General features: G+C 43.6%; 3 protein-coding genes across 4 annotated transcripts in view; 2 read left to right on the top strand and 1 right to left on the bottom strand.

Moving 5' to 3' along the window:
- Positions 1 to 7,261, top strand: part of UBTD2 (ubiquitin domain containing 2) — a 46,017-nt gene extending 38,756 nt beyond the window's left edge. Inside the window, exon 4 of one of the 2 annotated variants that reach the window (XM_016145096.2) lies at positions 5,580 to 7,255. In XM_016145096.2, the coding sequence (XP_016000582.1) occupies positions 5,580 to 5,977 (398 nt within the window). In that variant the 3' untranslated portion in view covers positions 5,978 to 7,255. Of the gene's footprint in view, positions 1 to 5,579 lie in introns of both variants that reach the window. The other variant, XM_016145095.2, reaches the window with a different exon arrangement.
- Positions 7,262 to 8,182: 921 nt separating this feature from the next.
- EFCAB9 (EF-hand calcium binding domain 9) lies at positions 8,183 to 20,769 on the bottom strand. Its single transcript, XM_036224191.1, is given in 7 exon segments — positions 8,183 to 12,838; positions 13,543 to 13,719; positions 14,496 to 14,644; positions 17,403 to 17,594; positions 20,139 to 20,166; positions 20,168 to 20,220; positions 20,223 to 20,769. Coding segments are annotated over 7 exon segments (735 nt in total). The 5' UTR covers positions 20,248 to 20,769; the 3' UTR covers positions 8,183 to 12,727.
- A 192-nt stretch (positions 20,770 to 20,961) lies between these two features.
- Positions 20,962 to 23,337, top strand: part of STK10 (serine/threonine kinase 10) — an 85,449-nt gene continuing 83,073 nt past the window's right edge. Inside the window, exon 1 of the mRNA XM_016145088.2 lies at positions 20,962 to 21,307. Coding sequence (XP_016000574.1) covers positions 21,152 to 21,307 — 156 coding nt within the window. The 5' untranslated portion in view covers positions 20,962 to 21,151. The remainder of the gene's footprint in view (positions 21,308 to 23,337) is intronic.

Here is a 23,337-nt window from a genome sequence, read left to right on the forward strand (position 1 = left end):
GGCCTCTGCTCTTCCGTCAAGGGTTGCCTGAATGACAGGTCTAACCTCTCTTGCGCCCCTTACATTCTTTCTTTTATTTCAGTGTTCTTGTGTCCAACTCAGTGTGCTTAAGTCCTCTTTTGCCATAAGAGAAAGAGTTCATGCCTTCCGGGTCAGCTAGAAAAGAAAGTCAGGAATAAAGATGACATTTCCATAGGCTTTGGAAGAAACCCCCAATGTGACAAAAGCCTTATGGTTCTAGGACACTACTTGCTTAATTTGGGGAAGGCAATTGTATTTTAAATTGCCAATGTATTTTAAATACTAAAATTTTCAACTGTATTGAGGTATACTGAAGTATGCAAACGGCACGTATTTGAAGTGTACAGTTGGGTCAGCTTTGACATGGTTAGTTCGTGAAACCAGCACTATAATGAAGTGGGGATATTTTCACATCCCCAGAAGCTCCCCTAAGCAAACATCGGTTTTCAACCTCTACAAATTTGTTCATGGAGCTGTACAAAGCTCATGTAGTAAAAATTTTAAAAGACCGAGCTGTACTCTTATAGGACTGAACAGAGGGATAAGGGGTGAGGCCTTTGAATCTGCAAAAAGATTTTTTTTTTTAACTTGAAAGAATGCTTGAGAAAGAATAAAGTGTTAGACTTTCTGGCATTTAGTGAAGACATTTTTATTGTTTGGCATGTAATTTAGTTTTATCTTTATACTCTTGTGAAGTATTTTGAAACCTAATTAAAAAGAGCCACACAAAACAGTTGACCAAGGAAAATAGAACCTCTGAGCCAGCCAGTCATATAGGCAGAAGATAAGTAAAAGCAACTTCAGGAAGTTATGTATGAGACCAGAACAGAAGGTGGAGTCTTGGCAGCTTTCTCCCTACCTCGGGGAGCTTTCAGGGCTTCCTGCCCCGGGAGGCGGTGCCCTGGCAGTCATTTGTCCCGGTGGCCATCTGTCTCTGTCGGGTCTCAAGGTCTACAATGGGTCTATGAAAAGTAGGGAGAAAAAAAAAAAGCCAAGAGTGTGTCCTTCCACAGAGGCTGTTTGGTGAGCAGTGAGCAGGCCTGGCTAGGACGCCTTTCGGAGTGGAGAATCGCTGAATGAACTCCCATGCTCCCTCAGTGGCCGGTGGGGGTGACTGAAACCGCTTATAAATTGCAAGTGAAAACTCAGAGGAAAGTGATTTTGGAAAGGTGGAAAAATCCCCATGTTACCACCTTTTAGAGTGGTTCTTTCCCTTTGTGCTTAAAATCAGGGTTTCATTAAAGCAAAACTCTCCGTCTTTAAACTTGCCCTGTTTTTTGCACATTTTTCATTAATTTCGTAGACGAAGCAACAACAGTAGCATGTACATTTTGTCATTACATGTGGTGGCCTCACAGCACTGAAGCTTCTCTTAGTCACCATTTCTTTTGCCTCCTCTTCCAGGGCCCCTTTCTTTGGCCTGTCGCTGACATCACTGGCAAATATGTTGTCGGGCTGCATTCGGCCTGTTGCTTGCTTGCTCCTTGTCATTCACATTTGGTTTTTCATTCCCCTTGTTTTTGTCCTCTGCCTTGTTTTATTTTCCAATCGCATTTCCTCCTTTTCATTAACCATATCACTCACCCGGGAGCCAAGGTCTGTAGTCTTATCCCTCTGTTATACATTTACTTCTTCAGGATTCAGACTGTTTCACTGTCACTTACCATCTGTTACCCTGGACAAGTGACTTCTTTCTGCTCCGATTTTCCCATTTATAAAAAGGGTATAAAGACAACTTACAGGGCTATTGCGAGGATTAAATGTTAATGTATGTAAAGTGCTTAGACAGCTGCAACTAGTAATCACTCTTCTTTTTCAGTTTTATTAAGATATAATTGACTTGCATCACTCCGTAAGTTTAAGGTATACAGCGTGGTGGTTTGACTTATGTACATTGTGAAATGGTTATCACAATAAGCTTATTTAATCATCATCTCATAGAGATACAGTAGTAAGCACTCTTACGTGTTTGCTTTTATGTTTAAACGTCTTCATTTGAAATTATTACTCTACAAACTGCTTTTTCCCTTTTCCTAGTACTATGCTTCTTCAGTTACCTGCAGATCATTCAACTGAAGTTATCTCACAACCCGACGCAGTTCAAAGTAAGCAAAGACTAGTAACTTAAATTCTCTGCCACTCATTGTTATTTAGGTGATTCTTTCCTTTCTGTTTTCCATCATATGCGACCTTTCATTAGGTCCTGCCAGTGACATTGATCCGCTCAGGTCCATCTCTTTCCGTTGCTGTAGTCAGTCATTCTCCCTTCACACAGATGATAACATAATCTCCAGGCTTTGCCTTGTTCGTTAACATAACCTTATTTCTTGGAACTTTGCTTGGCACGTAATGGGCTCTCAGTATTTACTGGACGTGTGACTCGCGTACCTGCATTAGCTGCCTCTAGTCAGTCCTTGTGTTCAGCCTAAACTCCTGAACTCTTCCATCGGGTTTTCACTATTGCTGTCTAGTTAGCAATTTGACATCATTGAATCTATGTTCCACCTCAACAAAGCCACTTGCTGTCCTCTACTTATGTTGTCCTCATTCTCATTTCCTTAGTCATTCATATTTCTTGGGATGTCCTTCATTTATATTCTGTGTCATGCCCAGAACACACGATTTCTACAGAACTCCTTGACTATACCAGCTCTAGTCACTTGCATTATACCTCAGGTTCTACATTCGATTTTTAGCTTATCAATTTGAACTTAAATCTTCAGTAGGTCTGTCATATTTGCTCATCTTGATTTTCATCTCCTGGGGGTCAAGGACAACCTTGGCTCTCTCGTAACCTCCCCTCAGTGCCAATGATATGCCATGTAGGGTTCTAGGCGTTTAATAAATGTTCATGCAGCGATTCTATGGAACGTGCGGATTGTATTCCGGCGATCTTTGTGAAGTCCTAAAGAGGTGGTGTGGTGGAGGTCACTATTAGTGGAGCAGTTTTTTCTTTAATAAAGAGATACAGAGCCAGTAGATAGTAGGAAGTTGGGAGTATATTATTAAAAAGAGTCTGGGCCTACAAAGGAGCCATTCTGCTCTGAATACGTAATTCTGGAGTATATTCAGCTATGGGCTATGTTGTAAGCAGAGCTCATTTTTATTGATACCTTATGTTCCCAGATATTTAAAACTATAGCCCAAAAATGTAATTAAATCATACTTCATGATCTGGATTTTTTCCCTGTTTAATTTTTACTTTAAATCTAGAGCATATTTATAACTCAGATTATAATTTGACAGGCAGAAGTAAGGATAAGAGTACTTAAACCAGAAAACTTTGTGTTAGATGAAATAGAGCTTCTAAGTAATATAGATGCAGGAAATATGACTTATTTCCAGTGTTACAGATAGGAGCTCTACCTGAGCTGGAATAAGAAGATAAGCTGTCTGGCTGTACCTGTTCCTTGGAGTTTTTATTCTCACTCATTTGAGATGTGAAAACTGAACCCCTGCCTTGCTGGGCTGAAGGGCAGAAGGAAAGAGTCGGCTTTTCCTTGTGCTGGAGGAGCGAGCATTCCGATCTAGGAAGAGCCCAGTGCCTGTTCGGTTTTACGTGCGTGTTGGGATTGGCGTGCACTGCTGTGTGAGTACAGTGCACAGGTGGCCGTGACACCTCACCCTGGTTTCTAGGGAGCCTACACATGTAAAGACACCTCTCTGCCTGCACTTGGACTGCTTCGGTTTGCAGTCCTGCTGTTTTCTGTCGTGGTACATGAAAATGAAGAAGCATGTGTATGACCCGGACACCACTTTCGAGGTCAATTTGACCCTGCCTCATCTTGCTGATTGAGAAGGGTATTTCAGATTAAAGAATCTTGCTTAAGGCTGCACAGCTAGTTAATACCAAGATTGGGAATTTCATCTTGGTTTCCTGATTCCAAAAGTAATGATTTGGAATGAGGCCTCTCTAAGAGAATGGTTTTCTAGCAGCACAATCATGTAAATATGCTCTCAAACCTCTCAGGCTGCTCTGGCCCCCGGTGTCTTTGAGGTATGTATCTGAAGATGTCTTTAGTGAACTCTCCGCTTTCTCTTCCTGTTCTCCCGATGGCCAGCCCATCTGAAAGGCACTGGTAGCTTTCTGTGCCTCAGGATTAGGCTAATGCAGCATATAAGCAGTGAAGTCTACACAGCTGACTCCACCTCTTTTTATAAATAATGTTGGTACTGCAGTGTGACGGTTACTAGTGTGGCGAACTGCTTGTCACAACTATATCCATTTCTGGAGTGCCATGGCAGCATTCGGATTAATTAGTGAACGGCACAGGCCGAGCAGGATCTTGAAACAGGAGTGGGGAGCTTCGTGTGTGTCATGCTTCGTGACGTAGCTCTCAGCACAGCCCCTATTATGTAACTAGAAGGTGGACCCGATCAAACCCACGGGTCCAGTCTCATTTCCGGTGCTTCGTATTTTAGCCTGTCGATGGTGACCACAGAGATCAGTTGATTAACTTACTTGTTCATTGATAAGCATTTCTCAGTGTCCCACTCCCCATGTTTATTAGCTCGTGTATAAGTGTTTTTGAATATGGTAGATGTTTCTGTGTTTTATCCAAATTGAAAATCAGCTGACCTCAATGTTCTAGCTTGAGCAAAGGACACGTTATGAGTAACCTTACAGAAAGCGTTCCTTGAGTATGCTTTCAAGCTTCCCAGGGGAAATCCTGGTGATTATAATGCAGTTAATGCTTTATTAAAAACGTAGTTATTAATACCTTCTTTTAAACCATAAACGCGTTTCTCCTTCCTCTGAGCCCTTCGCACAGCCCTTTTGTCTCTCCCCCCACTTATTTTAACGACAGCCATTTATTTCTCTCAGTTCTAGGGGCTGGAAGTTCAAGATCAAGGTGTTAGCAGGGTTTTTTTCATTCTGAGGCCTTTCCTCTGTGCACGTGCATTCCTGGTGACTTTTTCCTCCTCTTTAACCCATAGCTTTTCTGTAACAGAATGACTAATGGGGGTCAAATGAAATACCTCACTCATTTCTGGGTAATTGTGCAAATGAAGTTCTCACAAACTATGATCCAGAGGCATCTCTAGGTTGTGTTCTCCGCGGACTAACGCTCTGGTCAAGTACTTCCAGCGTAGAAGGTCTGGGCAATAAGAAAACTGCTCTAGGACAGACACTACGTTGTGGGAAATTGGCCTTTGAGATAGTTTTTGCTTTTTTTTTTTTTTTTTAAGGAAGCTAATTCTTAAAAAGATCCCAATGCAGTTTGAATCTCCCCTTAATTTGGTCTAAGCATTAGTGGTGTTCGTAAATTTGAATTTTGTGCGCTTTCTTTTAATAAACGTGAATTAGGTATGAAATGGCTTAGAAGAGGTGAGAGTGAGGAGCTAGAGTATTGGTTAATGTGAAATTAGATAAACACTCAAATAATTGGTCATGGGCCTTAATGATCATCATCGATGGTCAGTTGGCAGTGATTGGCCTTATTTTAACCTTTTTCTCTACAGTGGCAAGCTAGCAAGAGATGCTTGAACATTTTGCAAGGGATAAACAACAGTGTGTTTGTTTAGATAAAACTCTTACGCGTATCTTCTTCCTGCAGGTGCACTGACAGAGTGCTACGATGAACTGGGAAACAGATACCAGCTCCCCGTCTACTGCTTGGCACCACCAATCAACATGATAGAAGAAAAGAGCGACATAGAGACTCTGGATATCCCGGAGCCACCTCCCAATTCTGGGTATGAATGTCAGCTGCGTTTGCGCCTCTCCACTGGCAGAGACCTCAAACTTGGGGTCCGCAGCACAGACACAGTGTACCACATGAAGAGGCGGCTCCACGCCGCAGAAGGGGTGGAGCCGAGTGGTCAGCGGTGGTTCTTTTCCGGCAGACCTCTCACTGACAAAATGAAGTTGGAAGAGCTGAAGATCCCAAAGGACTATGTCGTACAGGTTATAATGAGCCAACCTCTGCAAAACCCGACACCAGTTGAGAACTGAGCTGGTCCTGTTGGCCGGTTTCCAGACCCCTCCCACTCCTTTTTATTGTCGTTGCCTACTCTGTGGCGTGAAATTTATTTTTACTGCTCTGAATTCCGTATGAATGGGTTTCATTCTGAGGAATTACCAGTGAAAAATTCCATCTGTGATGGAGACCAACAAAATAATTAATAAAACACAAAGAGCTAGCCTTTGAGACTCATGTAATTATAATTTCTGATTTGAGGGGCAGTTAAGACATAGATAACCATTTATTTTAAAACACCCAGCAACTATGTAATGGCTGTATTTAAATGATTTGGACTGTACATAGAACATTGATTGCATTCATGAAGAACAGCACCAAGCACCTTGTGAATACAAAATTTTTATAAAAATAAATTTAATTTCCAGAAATCATCAATAACAGTTATAAAACTTGAGCTTTTAAAAATGGAAACTGGAAGGAGCAGTATTTGACGTTCACTTCTATTCTGGTCCTAATTCTTTGCTCAGTTAGTAGTTAGGCGTAACGGATCAGAGACTGGCAGATTGTGTCTCAGTATTGCTTTCCCCATCCCCACATGTCGAGCTCTTTATTTACGTTCACACCAAGTTTCTGTGCCTTGCCACACATTGGTGGCAGGCACCCTTCTGGAACACTAGGCAATAATGAAGTCAATGCAGTCAGATCTCTGATTTCACCTGGTACTCAGTCGAGGAGTCTCTCCTCTTACTGCGTAGGTATTTTGAAAGGTCTGAATAACGAAGCTCTGTTCACATCCAGGCTTAGAAGGTCAGTACTACAAAAACCTTAGCCCTCCCTACTCTCGTAGGAACGTTTCAGCTAACTGTGCCCCCAGATGAGTGAACACTGGGCCAGGGCATGAAGGAATCACGTACAGCCACTCCCACTGCTGCATAATAAAGCACTTCTCTCTTCTCCCTAATCTGCAGCAAGTGTGTGAGGAAAGCTCATTCTGTGCCTGGGAGAATTGTGCCTATTTTCAGTCTTTTAGAGAAAATTTCAACTCATAATTTACTAATGCGAAAGATTTACTGACATCGCTTAGACATCAGCAGTGAGATCAAAAGGTGGAATGTTGCTTGATATTTCAGTGCTTTCCAGTTCACTGTTACCGTAGGTATGGTGGATGATCATTTTCCTCTCTCATCTTTCCTAGCAAAGAGGCAAATTAAGAACCATCTGCAAATTCAATTGTAGAGGACTGAAAAATCTGGTAAGATAACCTGATTCTTTTGTACTGTGACTGGAATAAAGCTACTGAGGATATTTAATTTGGAGCCTTTTCAAGGTTGGTTCAGTTCCATAAGAGGGGGGCTGCCACATGATCCCTGTACCCCTGCTTGTCCATGAAGTGGAGAAGTAGAGGAGGCACTTAACCACCGTTTGCAGTTGGGAAATTATCAAACCTCCATACCTATTTGGATGTGAAGCACCATTATTTAAATGGCAAAATGAAATTGCTAATTAGTTTAAATGTAATGTTTAAAACGGTATTAAACTTCCTATAGCCTGTTAGATTCAGTATTTATAATTGTAATACACCATTTTTCTGAGAGCTTTAACTACCATGCCTATTCACACAATTATTTTAAAGATTGTGGCTACATTTAATTTAGGTTTGATGATGATTAAATCTAAATTCAAGAGGATAAAGTAGCATTAATTCCAAAGGAGTATTTTTATATATGGAGGTGGAGGTGTCTGAGGGTATTTCAATATAATGCCCTTTCATCAAAAAGCTTTTGTTAATTTGTGTGTCACATCGAATAGCAACATCTCTCAAAGTTTGTTAACTGGAAAAAAGTTCTAATCTATTTTTCTTAAGTAAATTTGGCTATATAAGTAATTTATGGTTGATAAAAGGTCTTTTTGTTTGTCAAGGATTTGAGCTCTCAAGAGTTTATTTTAAGGAACATATACTTTGAATAACATTTTTCTGGGCATGTTTAACTAACCTAGGTAAGAAAACCATGGTGCTGTTTAATTGTAAATAGATTGATATAAGATTGGACCAATACTTGATATGTACAATTTTAGTATGTAGGGTTTTTGTGCTTTTTTTAAAAAAAAATGTTCAATTTTTCTCTTTGTCTTTGCCTTTATTTTGGGTTTTTAATTGTTATTACTCTCTACAATTAGGATAATCTGCCTCATATGAATAAAACCTCTAAAAAGGTTTTCCTCCTTTATAAAACCTCAGTTCAATAAAAAACAAATTCATTATCACCAGACTTAGGCTCTGCTATGCCAAACCATACATGGTCGTTTATAGATATGCTTTATCTTCTGCATTGAAATCTTGGTTTAAAGTAAGTCATTTAAGAATCGTGCTGTAAACCAAAACCTAATTCAGTTTTTCAGAAACACTGAGCTCATTTCCTATTCATTTTGGATCAAAGTGGCAGGTTTTGATTGTTAAATTTTTACTTAAAATAGGTGATACATATGCATGGAGAAAAAGGGCCAACATACCAAGCGAAAAGTCTCTCTCTCTCATTCTATTCCTTATTTCCTATTTCTTTTCTCCAGAGTAATAGCTGTTATCAATTTTCTGGGTATCTTTAAAGATAGCATAATAGTTCTCAAAATTGAGCATGCATCAGGATTACTTAGAGGATTATTAAAACACAGATTGCTGGATCTTTCCCCCCAGAAGTTCCAAGTTAGTTGATCTGAGTGGAGCCCAATAATTTTGCATTTCTAAAAGTTTCCAGATGCTGCTCTTGCTGGCCTGGGGAATCCCACATGAGAACCGCCGAGCTAGTGTATGTGAGTATGTATATTCACCCAGCCTACTGTGTTTTTCATACACGTATGCTCTACACTTTTCATTTTTGTCTAAAATGGTGACTCTTAGATTGTTCCACAGAAGTAGAGTTAGCTCTGTTTCATTCCTCTTAATGCATCATTCCTCTTAATATTCCATTGTCCTGGAGCACTGTAGTTATTTCAGACTTAACGCTGGTCGGTTTAGCTGTTGCCAGGCTTAACGGCTGTAAACGGTGCAGCCATGAAATGTCCTCCTCCATAGCTGCATCTTGGCAACTCTGTGCATCTGCAGTACGCGCTCCTGAAGAGGGTGGACTTGACTGCCAGATCAGACTAGCTACGCCGAGAGAGTAGCTGCCGAATGGCCTTCCAAATGGATTTTACCAGTTTAGTACCACGGCAGTGTGGCTGCCTGATTTCCCTTCCTGACCAACCTTTTGATCTTGAACAATCTAAGTGAAAATCTGTGTCCTGTGATTTTTACTGAGTGTTTTTCCTTTGAGCGAAGATTAGTCTTACTGTATATTTTAAGGCCATTGGTATTTTTTTTTTTTCTGTGAATTCTGTTTATGTTTGCCCACTTCCTAGTACATTTCGGTCTTCATCCTCTTGATGTAATTATTCTTTCGATATTAAGGAATTTAGTCATTTTCCATCACATGTTATCATTTGTTTTTGTTTTTGTATAAGTTATCATGTGCAAACTTTGAAGTTTTGTATGGTGAGATCTCTCAGTCTTGTAGGTCTTACCCACTCTGAAAGTCTAAAAAATTTTTCCTCATGTATTTTCTTAAATAGTTCCATTATACGGAGTTTATTTTGGTGCAGGGAACGGAGTAGCAGCCCACATTTACTTTCTTCCAGCTACCCACCTCACTTTTCCTGATACTACTTACTGAATCATTTTCATCTTTCTGTTTCCCACTGAAGCGGAAAAAAAAATCACCCTATAACACTTTAAAACTATACGTTTTTAATGGTCTTTTCTTATTAATTGGAAAAATAAGCAAATACACGTGTCCAACTCTCAAATGCTATGATTTGGTATTTTTACTTACGTAATAGAGAGACTAGGAGTGTGGCTGAGAACGCCTTTGTGGCCAGTCTCCTGCGGTTTCTGTTCTCTGGCCCAGCAGGGGCTGCTCACATAGGTGAACCCCCATCTCAGCAAATTTGGTTTGACCTTTTCCTAATCTTTGTTTTTGGCACAAGGCCTGTGGTGGAACTAAGGACTGGCAGAAAAAAAAGGGATTTCACTTTGCTTAAGTTAGCTTCCCCTAAACTTCTTTCCTCTGTAGCTGGATAGAGATCGTGGAGGATCCAGTACCCTGGCCTTGGGCTGGAACTGTAGTCATTTCTTCAGTCAAGCCTTCCCGTCACCTGCCTGTCACCTGCCCCTGCAAGTGCAGCTCCTCTCCATCTGCTTAGGCTCCTGAACAGGCACATGCTTTGTTGACCAAAGAAGTCTAGCGTGACAGTGACAGTAATAATCTGGTGTTACTGCTATGCAAAACATACCCAAATGTACTTGGTCTGTTAAGCTGTACCCTTGAAATCAGTGGTTTGACTCAATGTGGCATAATGAAACTTAATGTAACTAGACCTACAAACACATTTTAAGTCACATAATATAACAGGAAAAAAAAAGTCCTAAAATGATCATTGACAGATTGCTTTGTTGTGCTCCTGGTCCCAAAAGCGTGTCACTTTACAGGTGATTGAATTTTAGTTTTTACACCGAGTTTCATTTAGGGCTCAGCAGAGGTAAATGCTCAGTTCCCTGATTCCGTTCTGGGACCACACAGATTATAAAAATACTCTTAACAGAAACCTGACAGTTGGATCAGGAACCTTTATAGTCACCCTGTTGATATCCAGGAAGGAGGGGAAAACTACTCCGTGCTCATGTCTCAAACTCCAGTTCTTAAATTTCTATTAACTTATTTTAAATTAATTTGAAATGAATAATGTAAACACTTAAATTTTAGTTTAAAATTTACCCCAAATTAGAACCTATACCTATTATCTTTGGCTCTCCCTCCTCTCTCACTGCCCCCATTGTGAAACAATAAATTATATAGTATCTTCATTGCCTTAGAGACCATGTGTGAGAAAAACATGCTGTGGGTACCCTTTTCATATCTCAGGATTGTTCCCATTAGAAAATTGGAAAGAAGTCTTCCTAAGACGTTGCAGTTTCTCCTCCCAGAACTACGCCTAGATCCTAAGGCTGTCTGGTGGCAAAAGCCATGTAGGCTGCCACAAAAGAGGCAGAAACCTGTTCCAAAATAAGCTTAGTGGTAAGACCCTTTGAAACGACACATAATCTCTAGCTGACGTTTTCCAGCCAGATCGTACTAGTCTGTCAGTCCAGTACTCTGAGTAAGTGTAGTAGCGCCCAAACTTGTTTGCCAGAGGGTTTTCTTAGAGAATAACTGTAAACTTATCACCAAATCAGAGGAAGAGGAGAACACTGTTCCAAGTGAGATGCTTTGCAGCTTTTGGATTTCACAATTTCCATGTCTAAACCAGACATGAGAAGTCAAGTGACTTGTTTTGTTTTGTTCTGTTAGCTGCATTCAGTTTTGGTAGTACCACTTTGGGGAAGAAGGAGGTGATTTGGTTGCTAAATATTACTAATGGTCAGAAGCATGTTACCACAATCCCGTGTCTATTAGAACAAATACAGAGTGTTCATAGTAATTAACGATTTCTATTACAGGTTTGACTTATGAATGACAATCTTAGACAAGCAGTAATCTTATCTGTTGCACATTGACAGTGATCCTTGATGATGACTGTATCCTCTTGAACTCACTGAATGCCTTAAGGTCAGTTATGTTACATAATGTACACTTAAGAAATCCTTTGTTTACAGTAAGTGAGCTGTATTTAATTGCTAAACTCGTTCCTCAGAAATTCAGGATGGGAGGAGATGTGGTCATTAGCACGATGTGGATGAATTTCTGAGCCAGTGAAAAGATAGCTTAAGACTTAAACAGAATCTGCGAAAACCGGAGTTACTCAGATCACTTGCTCTAGGCAAAGGCATCCACCTAATTGACCTTGAATTCAAATCCTGGTCCTGCCACTAGTGGACCATATGTTTTTGGGTAAGGTTAGTTCTTACTGTCTATAGGCTTCAGTTTCCTCATCTGTAAATTGAGAGTAACACCGAATTCAGAGGGTTACGAGTCACACATTTAAAGCACCTGCCTGACCCGTAGCAAGTGCTTACTGAGTGGTCTTTATCATCATCGGCATGACAGCACAGTCAGGGAGCATTCATAAGTCCTGTGTTTTAAACATATCTAAAAATTATTCAAGGCATTATACAAAAAATTAAACTCAGGGAATGTAGTAGTTATTTTCCCCTAGTAGATTTGGTCCATTTGCTTAAGCACCTAGCTCATCAGAGAGTAATTCAGGTTCTAAGAAAGAACGCAGATACAGCCCCCGTGTTCTTAAAAGTCCGTTTCCCTTATGGTTTGAGGCACTTCACCATTTGCCAGTTTGAAGTATCTTGCATCCAGGTAGGTTTAGTTTAAGGACTGGGAGAATAGAAAGGATTCGAAAAGTATCAGACCACTAGTGACAAATACTAGGAATGCATTACCTTTCAACTGCTTCGCTCCAGTAAGTGTTGGTAATTATGTGGATACACAGGGACCTAATGAAAGGGGTTGATCTGAAAAAGAGAAGCAGAATTGGGACATATGGACAAAGAGAAAATGGTTATTGCACATCACATTATTGTGAGGTCAGAAGATGATCAAAGTTAACCTGCTGCCTGAGGAGCACTCATTTGAACCCTTCGTAAATCACAGTCCATGTAAAGATACCCGCTTTGGTGTTCCAAGTTTATATTTAGACATGTTAACAGTTGTAATTACTTACATTCTTTCAGATTTATTTATTCCAAGAAGATTCTATTTGACTCACATTAACTTCATTCATGTAACTTCATTTTCTTTTTAAGCAGAGTCTTCTCTTTCTTTCTCTTTTTCTTTCTGTGCTTTCTTCATCTCCTGGTATTTATCCATGGTGAAGATAGTAAACAGCTTAAATTCCTTGTAATTAAGACGCTTTTGTTGGGAGAGAAAAGAAAAATTATTTCAGGAAAGACTTGATACTTTCAGATGACAGCAGGGTTGTAATCATTTCTCATTTTAAAACTTGGAAACTTAAAAGAGGCTCAGTAATTGGGACAAAATTATTATCTGATTGTAGTCTAGGAGCCAAGAACAGCATCTGTTACAGACGCTAAAGGAACCAAGGGTCACTTTTACTTCTACAATGTCAAGTCCGCATGCTTGAGGCTGGCATCCGAGGGTCCTCACAGGCTGAGCCATCTTTTCCCACCTTAGCTCCCACTCGCTTCCTCTTTAGGTAGAATTCGTTATCTTCACTACAATCGTCTCTCAGGATTTTGCTCACGTGTTCCCATTATAGAATTTCTTCCTTTCTACTTATTCAGATGTATATGCCCTTCCCCAACACCAACTCCTGCCGAATTAATATAGTTCCTTCTCTACACAACTTTTAAGCAAAATTTTCTTCTCTAAGCTTCTGTAATTTTGTATCTGCATTATATCTGCACTTAGGTATTTAGCCCTGTCTCTTCCACAGGCTTATCTATCTCTCCGGTTTTTCCTGATCCCAGCTCCATACCACACGCAAGCAGGTTTGCCACCCATCTCTTCACCGGTCTCTACTGTATGTAGCAGGACATCGTCCTCTGCTTTGGACAGAGAGGCCGCCAGGCCCCACTCTAGGGATCTGCACTTACACAGTCACCTGTGATGTCAAAGTCACTGTAGAGCTCTCTGAGTTCCTGCTTTTTAATATTGAAGAGGAAGTTGTACATGTGGAAGTTTTCTGGACCAATTTTCATCTCCCCATCCAGGTCAAGCAGCTCAAAAACAGGCCGGGAATGGCGGAAGATAAATTGCTCTTCCAAGTGGTTCTGTTTTGAGAGAAAGATGTAAGACAAGAAACAGTGCTGTTGCCACTACTTCTAAACTTGCTACATCAAGACTCCTGTATTCCCTAGTCCATTCCTGAGAGAGCCAGAAGCAAAAGGCAAAATCATAGAAGCTCAGGGTCGAAAAGGTCCTGCTTTAGCATCTGCCTTCAAGGGGGACTTATGCCACCTGCAGTGATTAGTTCTGCTAGACTGAAATCTAGTCACTAGAATGCGTTCCCTTACATTCAGCAGAAACCTACTCATGAAACATTGCAGCACTGGTGATAAAATGAAGACAAGGAATGGCAAATGGCTAAATACACACTGAAGGTATATGTAAGGTAAGGTGGGACCCAAAAAAGAGTTGTTTGTCATCTCCATCATTCATCCCCTCCAGAAAAGTCTCAGAGAGGATCATTGCAGTAAGGTGCATGGGATCACTGGTGATTCTTTAAGTATTACGAGCTAGAACAGGCAAGGAAGGGCGTGCCATGGGCAGACGTGACAGGGTGGCATTTGTTCTTTAGAAAGGCGGTGGCCGAGAGCCGCAGGTGAGCCTGGGCAGCAGGGAGCACAGGCTACAGATGGAACATTTAGGAACCAAAAGTAGTTGTTCCCTGAGTGTTTTCCTTCCTGTTTCGAGTGAAAGGAATAAAATTCTGGTATATTCTTAATTCAGTGCTACCTCCAGCAAGGTGACGGCAGCTGCCAGGCTCGGCCTCCCCGGCCCCACATCCTGACTTAACTCACCGGGACCTAGCTAGGTTGGTACTCACCTGTTGTGCCAGCAGTATGCAAACCAACATGTAGAACTGGTCAAAAGCGATCTCGCCCATAGCATTCCAGTCCAGCATGTTAAACACGATCATGATCTGTCTCCGTTTCAAGTTCGTCACGTGGTGAAGAAAGTGATAGAACAGCACGTCTGTGACAGTGGGAGACAGGAGGTGGGTTATTCTCAGACGGTTCCAGAATGCCAGCTGGCTGGGGCCACGTAAATGGTTGCGATGTCGGGAGCTCGTGACCCGGGAATAGTAATGATGGTAATTTCTGGCCTCGCCACTCCTCAGACCTTAATTGCCCTTGAGCTGTGTGGAAGAAGCACTTTGCCTGGAGTTGTGGATAATGAGGGTGGGAAGGGATTGGTTCCTGACCCCAGCTCACACACTCGGTGGTGCGGACAGGCGTGTATAGGTAACCGATAAAAGCCACAGTGTGCTGCTTCTACATCCAGTCCCCAAGCCCTGGCCTGCGGATTGGTACCAATCCACAGCCCATTAGGAACCGGGCCACACAGCAAGAGGTAAAGAGCGAGTGAGTGAGCGAAGTTCATCTGTATTTGCAGCCGCCCCCCAGCGCCGGCATCACCACCTCAGCTCCACCTCAGATCGTCAGGCGTTAGATTCTCATAGGAGCACTGGTCCCTGGTACCAAAATGGTTGGGGACCACTGTCATGCCTGGAAGAAAGAAGCTTAACTCTCACTAGGGACTGAGGACACTTGGAGAAGCTGACATTTCACCTGGGCCTTTCACTTGTAGAGAGAATGGTGAAAACAAGAAATTAAAAAATCGTTTCTCTTCTACAAACATCTCAGTCCCCAAGCCCTGGATTAAAGCGAATGCATTTGGCTATGAGAAAAAGAAACAGTTGTTATCGAGCACCTTAAGTGCTAGGCACTTTAAATGCCACATCTCATCCGACCCTGACAACCCTACAGAGAAAGTGGCATCACCCCATTTTATAATGCTCCTTGAATGGTAACTAGTCTGTTTTAATGCTGCTTGGACTGTAATAGGTATACCGGTTTCTTGAGGATCATGTAAAAATACAGGCTCTGATTCAGGAAATCTAGCTTGGGACCGAGTCTGCATTTCTAACAAGCTCCTAGGAGATGTGGCTGCCGCTGACCAGGCTTTTGAGTGGCAGAGCTGGGATCTTAGTGTGGTCTGCATGACTCCACAGCCTTGCCCTTTCCATGGTGAAAAGGGCATTCGTTAATGCAGTCAATCATATACTAAGAAAAAAAAAATACAGTGATTTAAAGAACAGGGAAGGTTTTACCTGAAATTCCCCTTATTAATCATCTGTCTCATAGGATGGAAGAAACAAATGTGATACATTCATACAGTCGTATATATTGATTGCCCACAGTTACTTAAGGAATTTTCATGTGTAACTTTGTCTATACCTGATTTCCCTTTGCCCGCTAGTTGCGGAAGCCATGTCCTGCATAAGATATGGCTCCACTAAATACGTAAAACATCCATGTAGTTTGGAGTCCCAGTTAAAGCTAGCCAAGAGCACAGTGAACCAATTGTCACAGTGTCATGGTGTGGGGGCTTCTGATGGTTTCTTGACGTTCCTTCTCTGTGCCCTACCAGGTGAGAGCGTGTGGGGACAACACGCCATGTCACAGTGATGTTGGTACATGTAGTCGCTCCTTGAGAAATGTTTCAGTGTGGGCTTAGTGGCTACGTAACAAACGCCGTTTTCAGCCAGCTGGCTCTGGTCTGCTCAAGTCTCCGAGGCTTTAAGTTGTAGAGCCTCCCAGGTGGCAAAAAAAACTTAAGGCTGTGCCCTTGCTTTTCAGGTCACTCTCCAGTCCCTTGGTGACCAGAAGACATGAGCATGACTACCTCTTGGGTATTGATTGCATCATCAGGGGGTGATTTGGTTACTAGGGAGACCAGACTCTTCTTCACAAACATTCCCGTGAGATTAAGAGTGTGGGTTTTGGAGTCAGAAAGCTGTGGGTTTCAGTTCCAGCTTTTCTCTTTACAGTTAGGAGCCCTGCAATTGCCTTATCTATGGCCGGGTTATCATGAAGATTCGGTGTCATACCCCGTGTAACTCTATATGTAAAGAGGAAAACAGGCATGACGTGAGAAGTTGGCGTCTTATTTTTTAAAGATCGAATGAACTCTTAAAAATCTTTATGGAAGAAACCCCTTATTCACAAATGATGTTTATCTCTCTCAGGTCACAATGGATGGATAGGATATCTTATTTATACCCAGTTCTAAAAAAAAAAAAAAAAAAAGATCTCAAGTATTTTAATTGGTCTTCTGTTAACTTGTGCGTTCAAAAGCAAGGTTGAGATGATCCATACTTTTTGGTCACTTGTAAGTACCAAGAATTAGAATTAGAAGAGATCTTGCAGTTCATCTATCTGATTCAGACTTCTCATTTGAAAAAAAAAAGAAGTCTTGGCTGAGGGGGATCTTCAGGGTGAACGCTGTGTGGGGCTCAGCCCCCAGGAATAATTATAATAACAAACATTAAGTCCTTATGATGTGCTGAGAATTTTCCATACGTGGTCTCATTTTTTTTTTTTTCCAAGTATGAGATGGACTTCATTATTAGAATCCTCATTTACAGATAAGGAAATGAGACTTGAAGGTGATGATGTGTTCTCCAAATCACCAAAGAATAATGGGTGGAGCCAGGATTTAACCCCAGAGCCAGCAATGTTTGTTTGTTTTTTAGGTGAGGCAACCCTTGCTTGACCTCACAGATTTCAAGGAGCTTGTCAGCTAACAATCCCTTATTTTAAATTTTTTATGCCTACAGCACCTGGTCTTCCTAGGTCAGAAATGTTACTCTCCTTACTGAACAGCCTTACGTCTTGGTGATTAAAAAACCAGGGAATGACTCAGAGAAAACATTTCCGAAGGTACTGACCATTCAACGTGTTGTTGTGGTGAACATCAAGAAGGTGAAAATACTCCACCAGGGCCTTCACGTTCCTCACGGATAACAAGCAGTATATTTTGTCCAGGTAGAGGTACCACAGAAACGACCCTTCTTTCAGCTTCATCTGGGTGCTCTTTAAGCCAAAACAGACTCTAGCAGCCCGAAAGGGAATAGAGAATTCTGCCTCGGAATTAGAATGTTGGACAAAGAGAAACTTTGGTAGGAAAGGTCTTCCCAGATTTAGTGGGGTGGGGGTGGGGGTGGGGGGAAGCTTAATAGAAAACAGTCACTGAAAACTTAATAATGGCTAAAGGGAAGGTCACTTTGTAACTTATATAAATGTCTGACTGCTGTGCTGAACGCCTAAAACTAATATTGAATGTCAGCTGTAATTGAAAAAAAATTGTGGTACAGCAGCTTCCTCCTAGTTCTTTGGCCTTGCTATAGACATTTATTGTCCTAAATCTCTTGATAACTGGATTATTCTCTGTCACTAAACTAGAACAAGTTCTAAACTGAAATCACAGCCCATTTGGAAATGAACAGGGGAATATACACATGAAAACCTATGCTATGCGGCCAAAGTGGTTCTTAGAGGAGTATTTATAGCCTAAATGCACTTAACTAAAAAATAAGAAAAAATGAAAAATACACAAAAAAGTACTACAAGGACCACCTAGAATAAGTAAAATAAAACCAAAGAAGGACAATTTTTAAAGACCACAAATTATTGGACTGAAAAGCAAAGCGAACTTGGTTAGTATAATCGGGACCCTTTTTCCTTTTATGCTCTTCATAATGGGAAATTTAAAACATACCCTAAAGTAAATTAGCATAATAAACCTACATGTAATCCTCAGCCAGCTTCAAAAATGATCGACTGAGGGGCCGATCTTGTTTCAACTACACTCCCCCCACCCACCGCCACCGTCACTAGATTGTTTTGAAGCCAATATATGACATGACTTTCCATCTGTAAATATTCGAATATATAGTTCAAAGAGTGACTTTTTCTTAAAAAACATTATCACATACTATTGTTACACCTAAAAATGAACAATCATTCCCTAATGTTATCAAATATCCAGTCAGCATTCAAATTCCCCTAATCGTTTCTTAAAATCTTTTAAATTTGAATTTTAAGTATAGTTGGCAATAGTGATCAGACATTTATATATACCTTAAAATTTTTTCAATAGATGAATTTATCAGGACCCCAAACATACCAATTATTGCATTTAGACTGTTTTCACAAGTATCTTGAAGTTCTGCCTTTCTTTTATTTTTCTTGCAATTTATTTGTTAAAGAGTCCAGATTGTCATGTAGAGGAAAAGTCTATTTTTGCAGATTTTATCTCCAGTGGGTTAATGTTCCTCTGTCTCCTCTACTTTCTATAAACTAGTAGTTAGATCTAGAGTGAAAGCCGGTTTTAGGAAAAGACCAATAGAAACAAAAGTTTTGGCAAGTGTGATAAGGAGAAGAAAAGATTTTAAATATTAAGAATGAGAAAGGAAACATATGGAAGAAATTGAAATGCATATAAGACTACTGTATACAACTTCTATGCCAATAATTTTAAAATTAAATTAGCTTTATCCAATAAATATATAACATGAGCCACAAACATGTCACATGTAATTTTAAATTTTCTAATGGCTACATTTTTAAAAAGTGAAATTAGTTTTGAATACATTTTATTTAACCCAATGTATCTAGAATATTTCAATTTGTAATCAATATATTTTAAAAATCCTTTTACAATCTTTTTTTTCAGCTTTATTGAGATATAAACGACATAACATTGTGTAAGTTTAAGGTGTATAATGTGATCATTTGACACATTTATATATTGTGAAATGATTACTGCAGTGAGGCTAGTTAACACATCCGTTACCTCAGGTTTTTACTATTTTGTTTCCTGTGGTGAGAACTTTAAAGATATATTCTCTTAGCAACTTTCAAGTACACAGTGCAGTATTGCCAAGTAGACCAACCATGTTGTATATTAGATGCTCAAGACTTACTCATCTTTAAGTGGAAGTTTGTACCCTCTGGCCACCTTCACACATTTTCCCACCCCTGGCAACCAATGTACTCTTTGTTCTTATGAGTTCAGTTTTTTGTTTTTGATTCCACAGATAAGTGAAATCATAAATCCTTTTTTTATACTAACTCTGAAACCGCGTGCGTATTTTATACTTACAGCATACATCAGTTTGGACAAGTTACATTTTGAGTGCTTCATGGCCACATGTGGCTAGTGCATCATCTTGAACAGATTTAGAGAAGTAGAATAATTCTTTTAGGGAAGTTGACTAAAGAAGGAGTTAAAAATATGAATCATTCAATATCCATAACCAATAACCAGAAGTAATCAATGATAAAATGCTAAGAAAAGATACCTGGCTCAGAGGGTTTTATGGGGAGGTTTGTCAAAACCATCAAGGAACAAATGATGTGTGTTCTATAAGCTGTTTCAGAGCGGTTCTGATTTTAGTAATGTGATAGGCTATGTTATGTGGATAAAATTCCTCACTAACGACTTTTGAGGGATGAGATCATTGCAGCATTGAAGAGCTGAAGAAGGATTCAGGACCCTAGAGGGTTTTGTTGAAAGGAGCTGGGCGGGGGAGAGGGCGGGGGTGGGGGCGGGCGGGGATGGGGCAAAAGAGAGCCCGCGGCCCCGTAGAAGTGGCGAGTCTAACAGAACCACCCCTATTTACCTGCTGTATATACAGGACACAAGCAGGTAAGTGGCAGCCAAGCGAGTCGACGACCAGGGTCGAGGGTGATGGTGGTCAGAGATTTTAGTTTTATTTGTAATGAGCTCATTTTTTTAAATTGAGAAATTAAGAATCGGAAACTTCTGATTCAGTTTACAAACATCCGAAGAAGCATGTGACAGGTCCCAAAGGAGCAGTTCCCCCAGCTGTCTGGTCCCGGCCGGCGAGGGCGCCCCTGGGAAGCAGGAAACCGCGGGCAGCCGGGTCTGCGGCGACCGGCGGCGGCCGCGAGGGCGCAGCATTTCGCGCAGCAGGAGGCAGCACCGCGCCGAGGAAGCGGCGCCGGATCCGCCGGCGGGATGCGTCGCCCGGGGCTGGAGCCCTCGCCTGCCGCGCGTCCCCACCCGAAAAGCGGGCGCTCGCTCGCAGAGCAGCCACGCGGTGCAGTCGCGGGGCACAGCCGGCGTTTGATGTCGCTTCGCCTCATTGGCCCTCGGACAACAATCGGCGGGCGCACGCGGAAAGCCAGTTCGCTTCCCCTCTCGTTCCCATAGAAATTGGGGAGCCCCGCGGCGCGGCTGGCCTCTCGGGTCCGGGGCGGTCCGTCACGAGGTCCCCTCGGCTCCCCGAAGCCCGGCCCTGGGCGCGCCGGCGCGCGGCGCGCCGGGGACTACACTTTCCAGAGTGCCCCGCGGCGCCGGGCGGGGCCGGGCCGCGCCCGCAGCCAATTAGGGGGGCTGCGGGCGCCGCCGGGGAGCGGCAGGTGGAGCCGGGCCGGTGGGCGGGCGCGCGGCGGAGTCCCAGAGCGCGTCCCGCGGCTTGCGGGCAGGGCGTGGGGCGCCGGCTGAGCCGGGGCGGGGTCCGTGGCCGCCCGAGCGGTTCCGGGTGCTCCCGCGGCGCGCAGCCCCGGGCGCACTTGGCCGCGGCCGGGCTGCGGGGAAGGCGGGTCTGGGCACAACCTCCTCGCGGCCGCGCGAGCCTCGTCCCGCGCCGGCGCCCGCGCGCCCCCAGCCATGGCTTTCGCCAATTTCCGCCGCATCCTGCGCCTGTCTACCTTCGAGAAGAGAAAGTCCCGCGAATATGAGCACGTCCGCCGGGACCTGGACCCCAACGAAGTGTGGGAGATCGTGGGCGAGCTGGGCGACGGCGCCTTCGGCAAGGTTTACAAGGTGAGGGCGCTGGGGGTGGGTGGCCGGGGGCGCCGGCTCCGGTTACTCGGGGCCGCGACTCGGGGAGGCGCAGAGGCGCTGCCTGGCTCCCAACTTGGGGTTTCAGGCTCCTGTCCTGGTGGCCCTTGTTCTTTGGCGGAGGGGGGGGGGGGTCGGGGAAACCTCGCCTAGCTCGGCTGAGCCCCTGCGCGCTGCCCACTCCCCCCACCCCCAGCTCCGTTTCTGAGCACTTCCTGTGCGTCTGTCACTGCGCTCGGCGCCGCAGGGGGAGACAAAGGGGCGCTTATAGGACCTTAGCACCCGCGAGGGCCACCGAGGTATCCGCCGTAAAACGGTGATACTGGGCAGACTTTTTAAGAGCGCCCACACACATGCATACGAATGTCGAGGCGATGGACAGAGAGACTAGGCTGCGTCTGGAAGGGTTAGGACCTGTGGAGTTGGGGACACATCTGAGGATGAGCCGGGGACAGGAAAGGTGGAAGGGGTTGCCCTAGAGTGACGAGTTAGGCTTGGAAAGGTGGGCGTGCGGCTGGGCGGAGGGCGAGGGCAGGGCCTCGTGAATACTGCCCCGAGGCGGTCAGGTTTGATTCTGTGGATGAGTCACAGCTGGGGAGTCTCCCAGCCTGCAGCCACCTTTCCCCCAGAGTCATGCCCAGCGGAGAGCTTTTGTGGAGGGGGAGGTCCGGCCACAGCTGATTAATTCTAGACACGTTTGCAGTCTGGTTCCTGCTCCTGTGAACCAGTTTCGAGAGGCAGAGTTGTGCGGGGACTTAGACGCTTTGGGCTGGACTCCACCCTTTCTCTGATCTCCTTTTCCCCCAGGAAACCGTTATTGAGAGAATCCGCCAGGAGGGCGCCTCCTTCCGGGCCACACCACCCTCCGTAGGGCTCCTATAGCTTGGAGAGCACTCCGACCCCAGGATTGCCCTTTTAGGAGGCTGGACCGCAGAAAGGGCTTCTTTGCACCCCCTCCTCCCCTCTCCCAGTGCCCCTCAGACTTGCTCTCTTTACCTTGAAAGGTGGTCGGTCTAGTGTCTGGTCACTGACATGTGGTGCCTGGACTGGCAGCATTAGCATCACCAGGGAGCTTGTTAGAAATGCAGAATCTCAGGCCACATCCTAGACCCACTAATTTCTAGTGCATTTTAGCAGAATCTCCAGGGGATTGCTAATAAGCACATCAAAGTTTGACAAACACTGCTCTAGAGGCAATTATGAGGCCAACTAGGCCCACCTGGGTGTCTGTTTTTTTTTTTACCTTACTACCTCCCCTCTGGGCTGCCACTTCCTGTTCCAGGGCGGAACCCCCACTGGAGGAAAGGTTCTGTGGTTGGAGGGGCGGAACCCTGTACCAGGGCCTCTGTACTATGTGGGGCCTCTGTGTCCCTCACACCCGCGGCCCTGAGGCCGCCTTGCTTTGCTGCCCTTCTCCGCCTGAGGGTTCTGCGAGTGTCGGAGGGTCACAGCACATCTTTCCCTTTCTCAGAGCTGCGTATTTTCCTAGCGGCACCAGGAAGCAGCCCTCAGCCTCGCAGCTCCCCATCAGCACGCCGCCGGTGGCCTCGACATTGGTCCCTTGCACTTCCAAATGTGCTCTGGCCACTGGGAGGGCAGCTGGCCCCTTGGTCAACTCACTACACCCTCCACTTTTTCCAGAACTTTCAGTTGGTGTTTTTGGTGCATGCCGTTGGCTGCCAGTGATGTTTTCTCTCTCAGGGGCCGGCTCCCAGCGGCAGTCTTGTCCCTCTCCATCCAGTGTATCCTGGCTTCATGTCCTGGTTCATTTTCTTTCAAACCTAAATGCCGGACTCTGCTTTTGTGCTGGTGAGATTGCCCTTTGTAAGTTTCAGTTGTCATTTCCTCCTTGAGCCTTGTGAAACTCTCCTCCTGCTTTGGAAGCTTCCTACAAAGGAACTCCTCTGATTCACAAGTTATTTTGTCTAAAATGTCTAAAAATGAGTCCAGTTCTCAAGGCTGTGAGCCGGCTGCTTCTCCTGTATCTCCAACCCCCTGTTTTCCTCAGAATC

This window comes from Rousettus aegyptiacus, unplaced genomic scaffold (assembly GCF_014176215.1).
Source record: "Rousettus aegyptiacus isolate mRouAeg1 unplaced genomic scaffold, mRouAeg1.p scaffold_m13_p_7, whole genome shotgun sequence".
Lineage (NCBI taxonomy): Eukaryota > Metazoa > Chordata > Mammalia > Chiroptera > Pteropodidae > Rousettus > Rousettus aegyptiacus.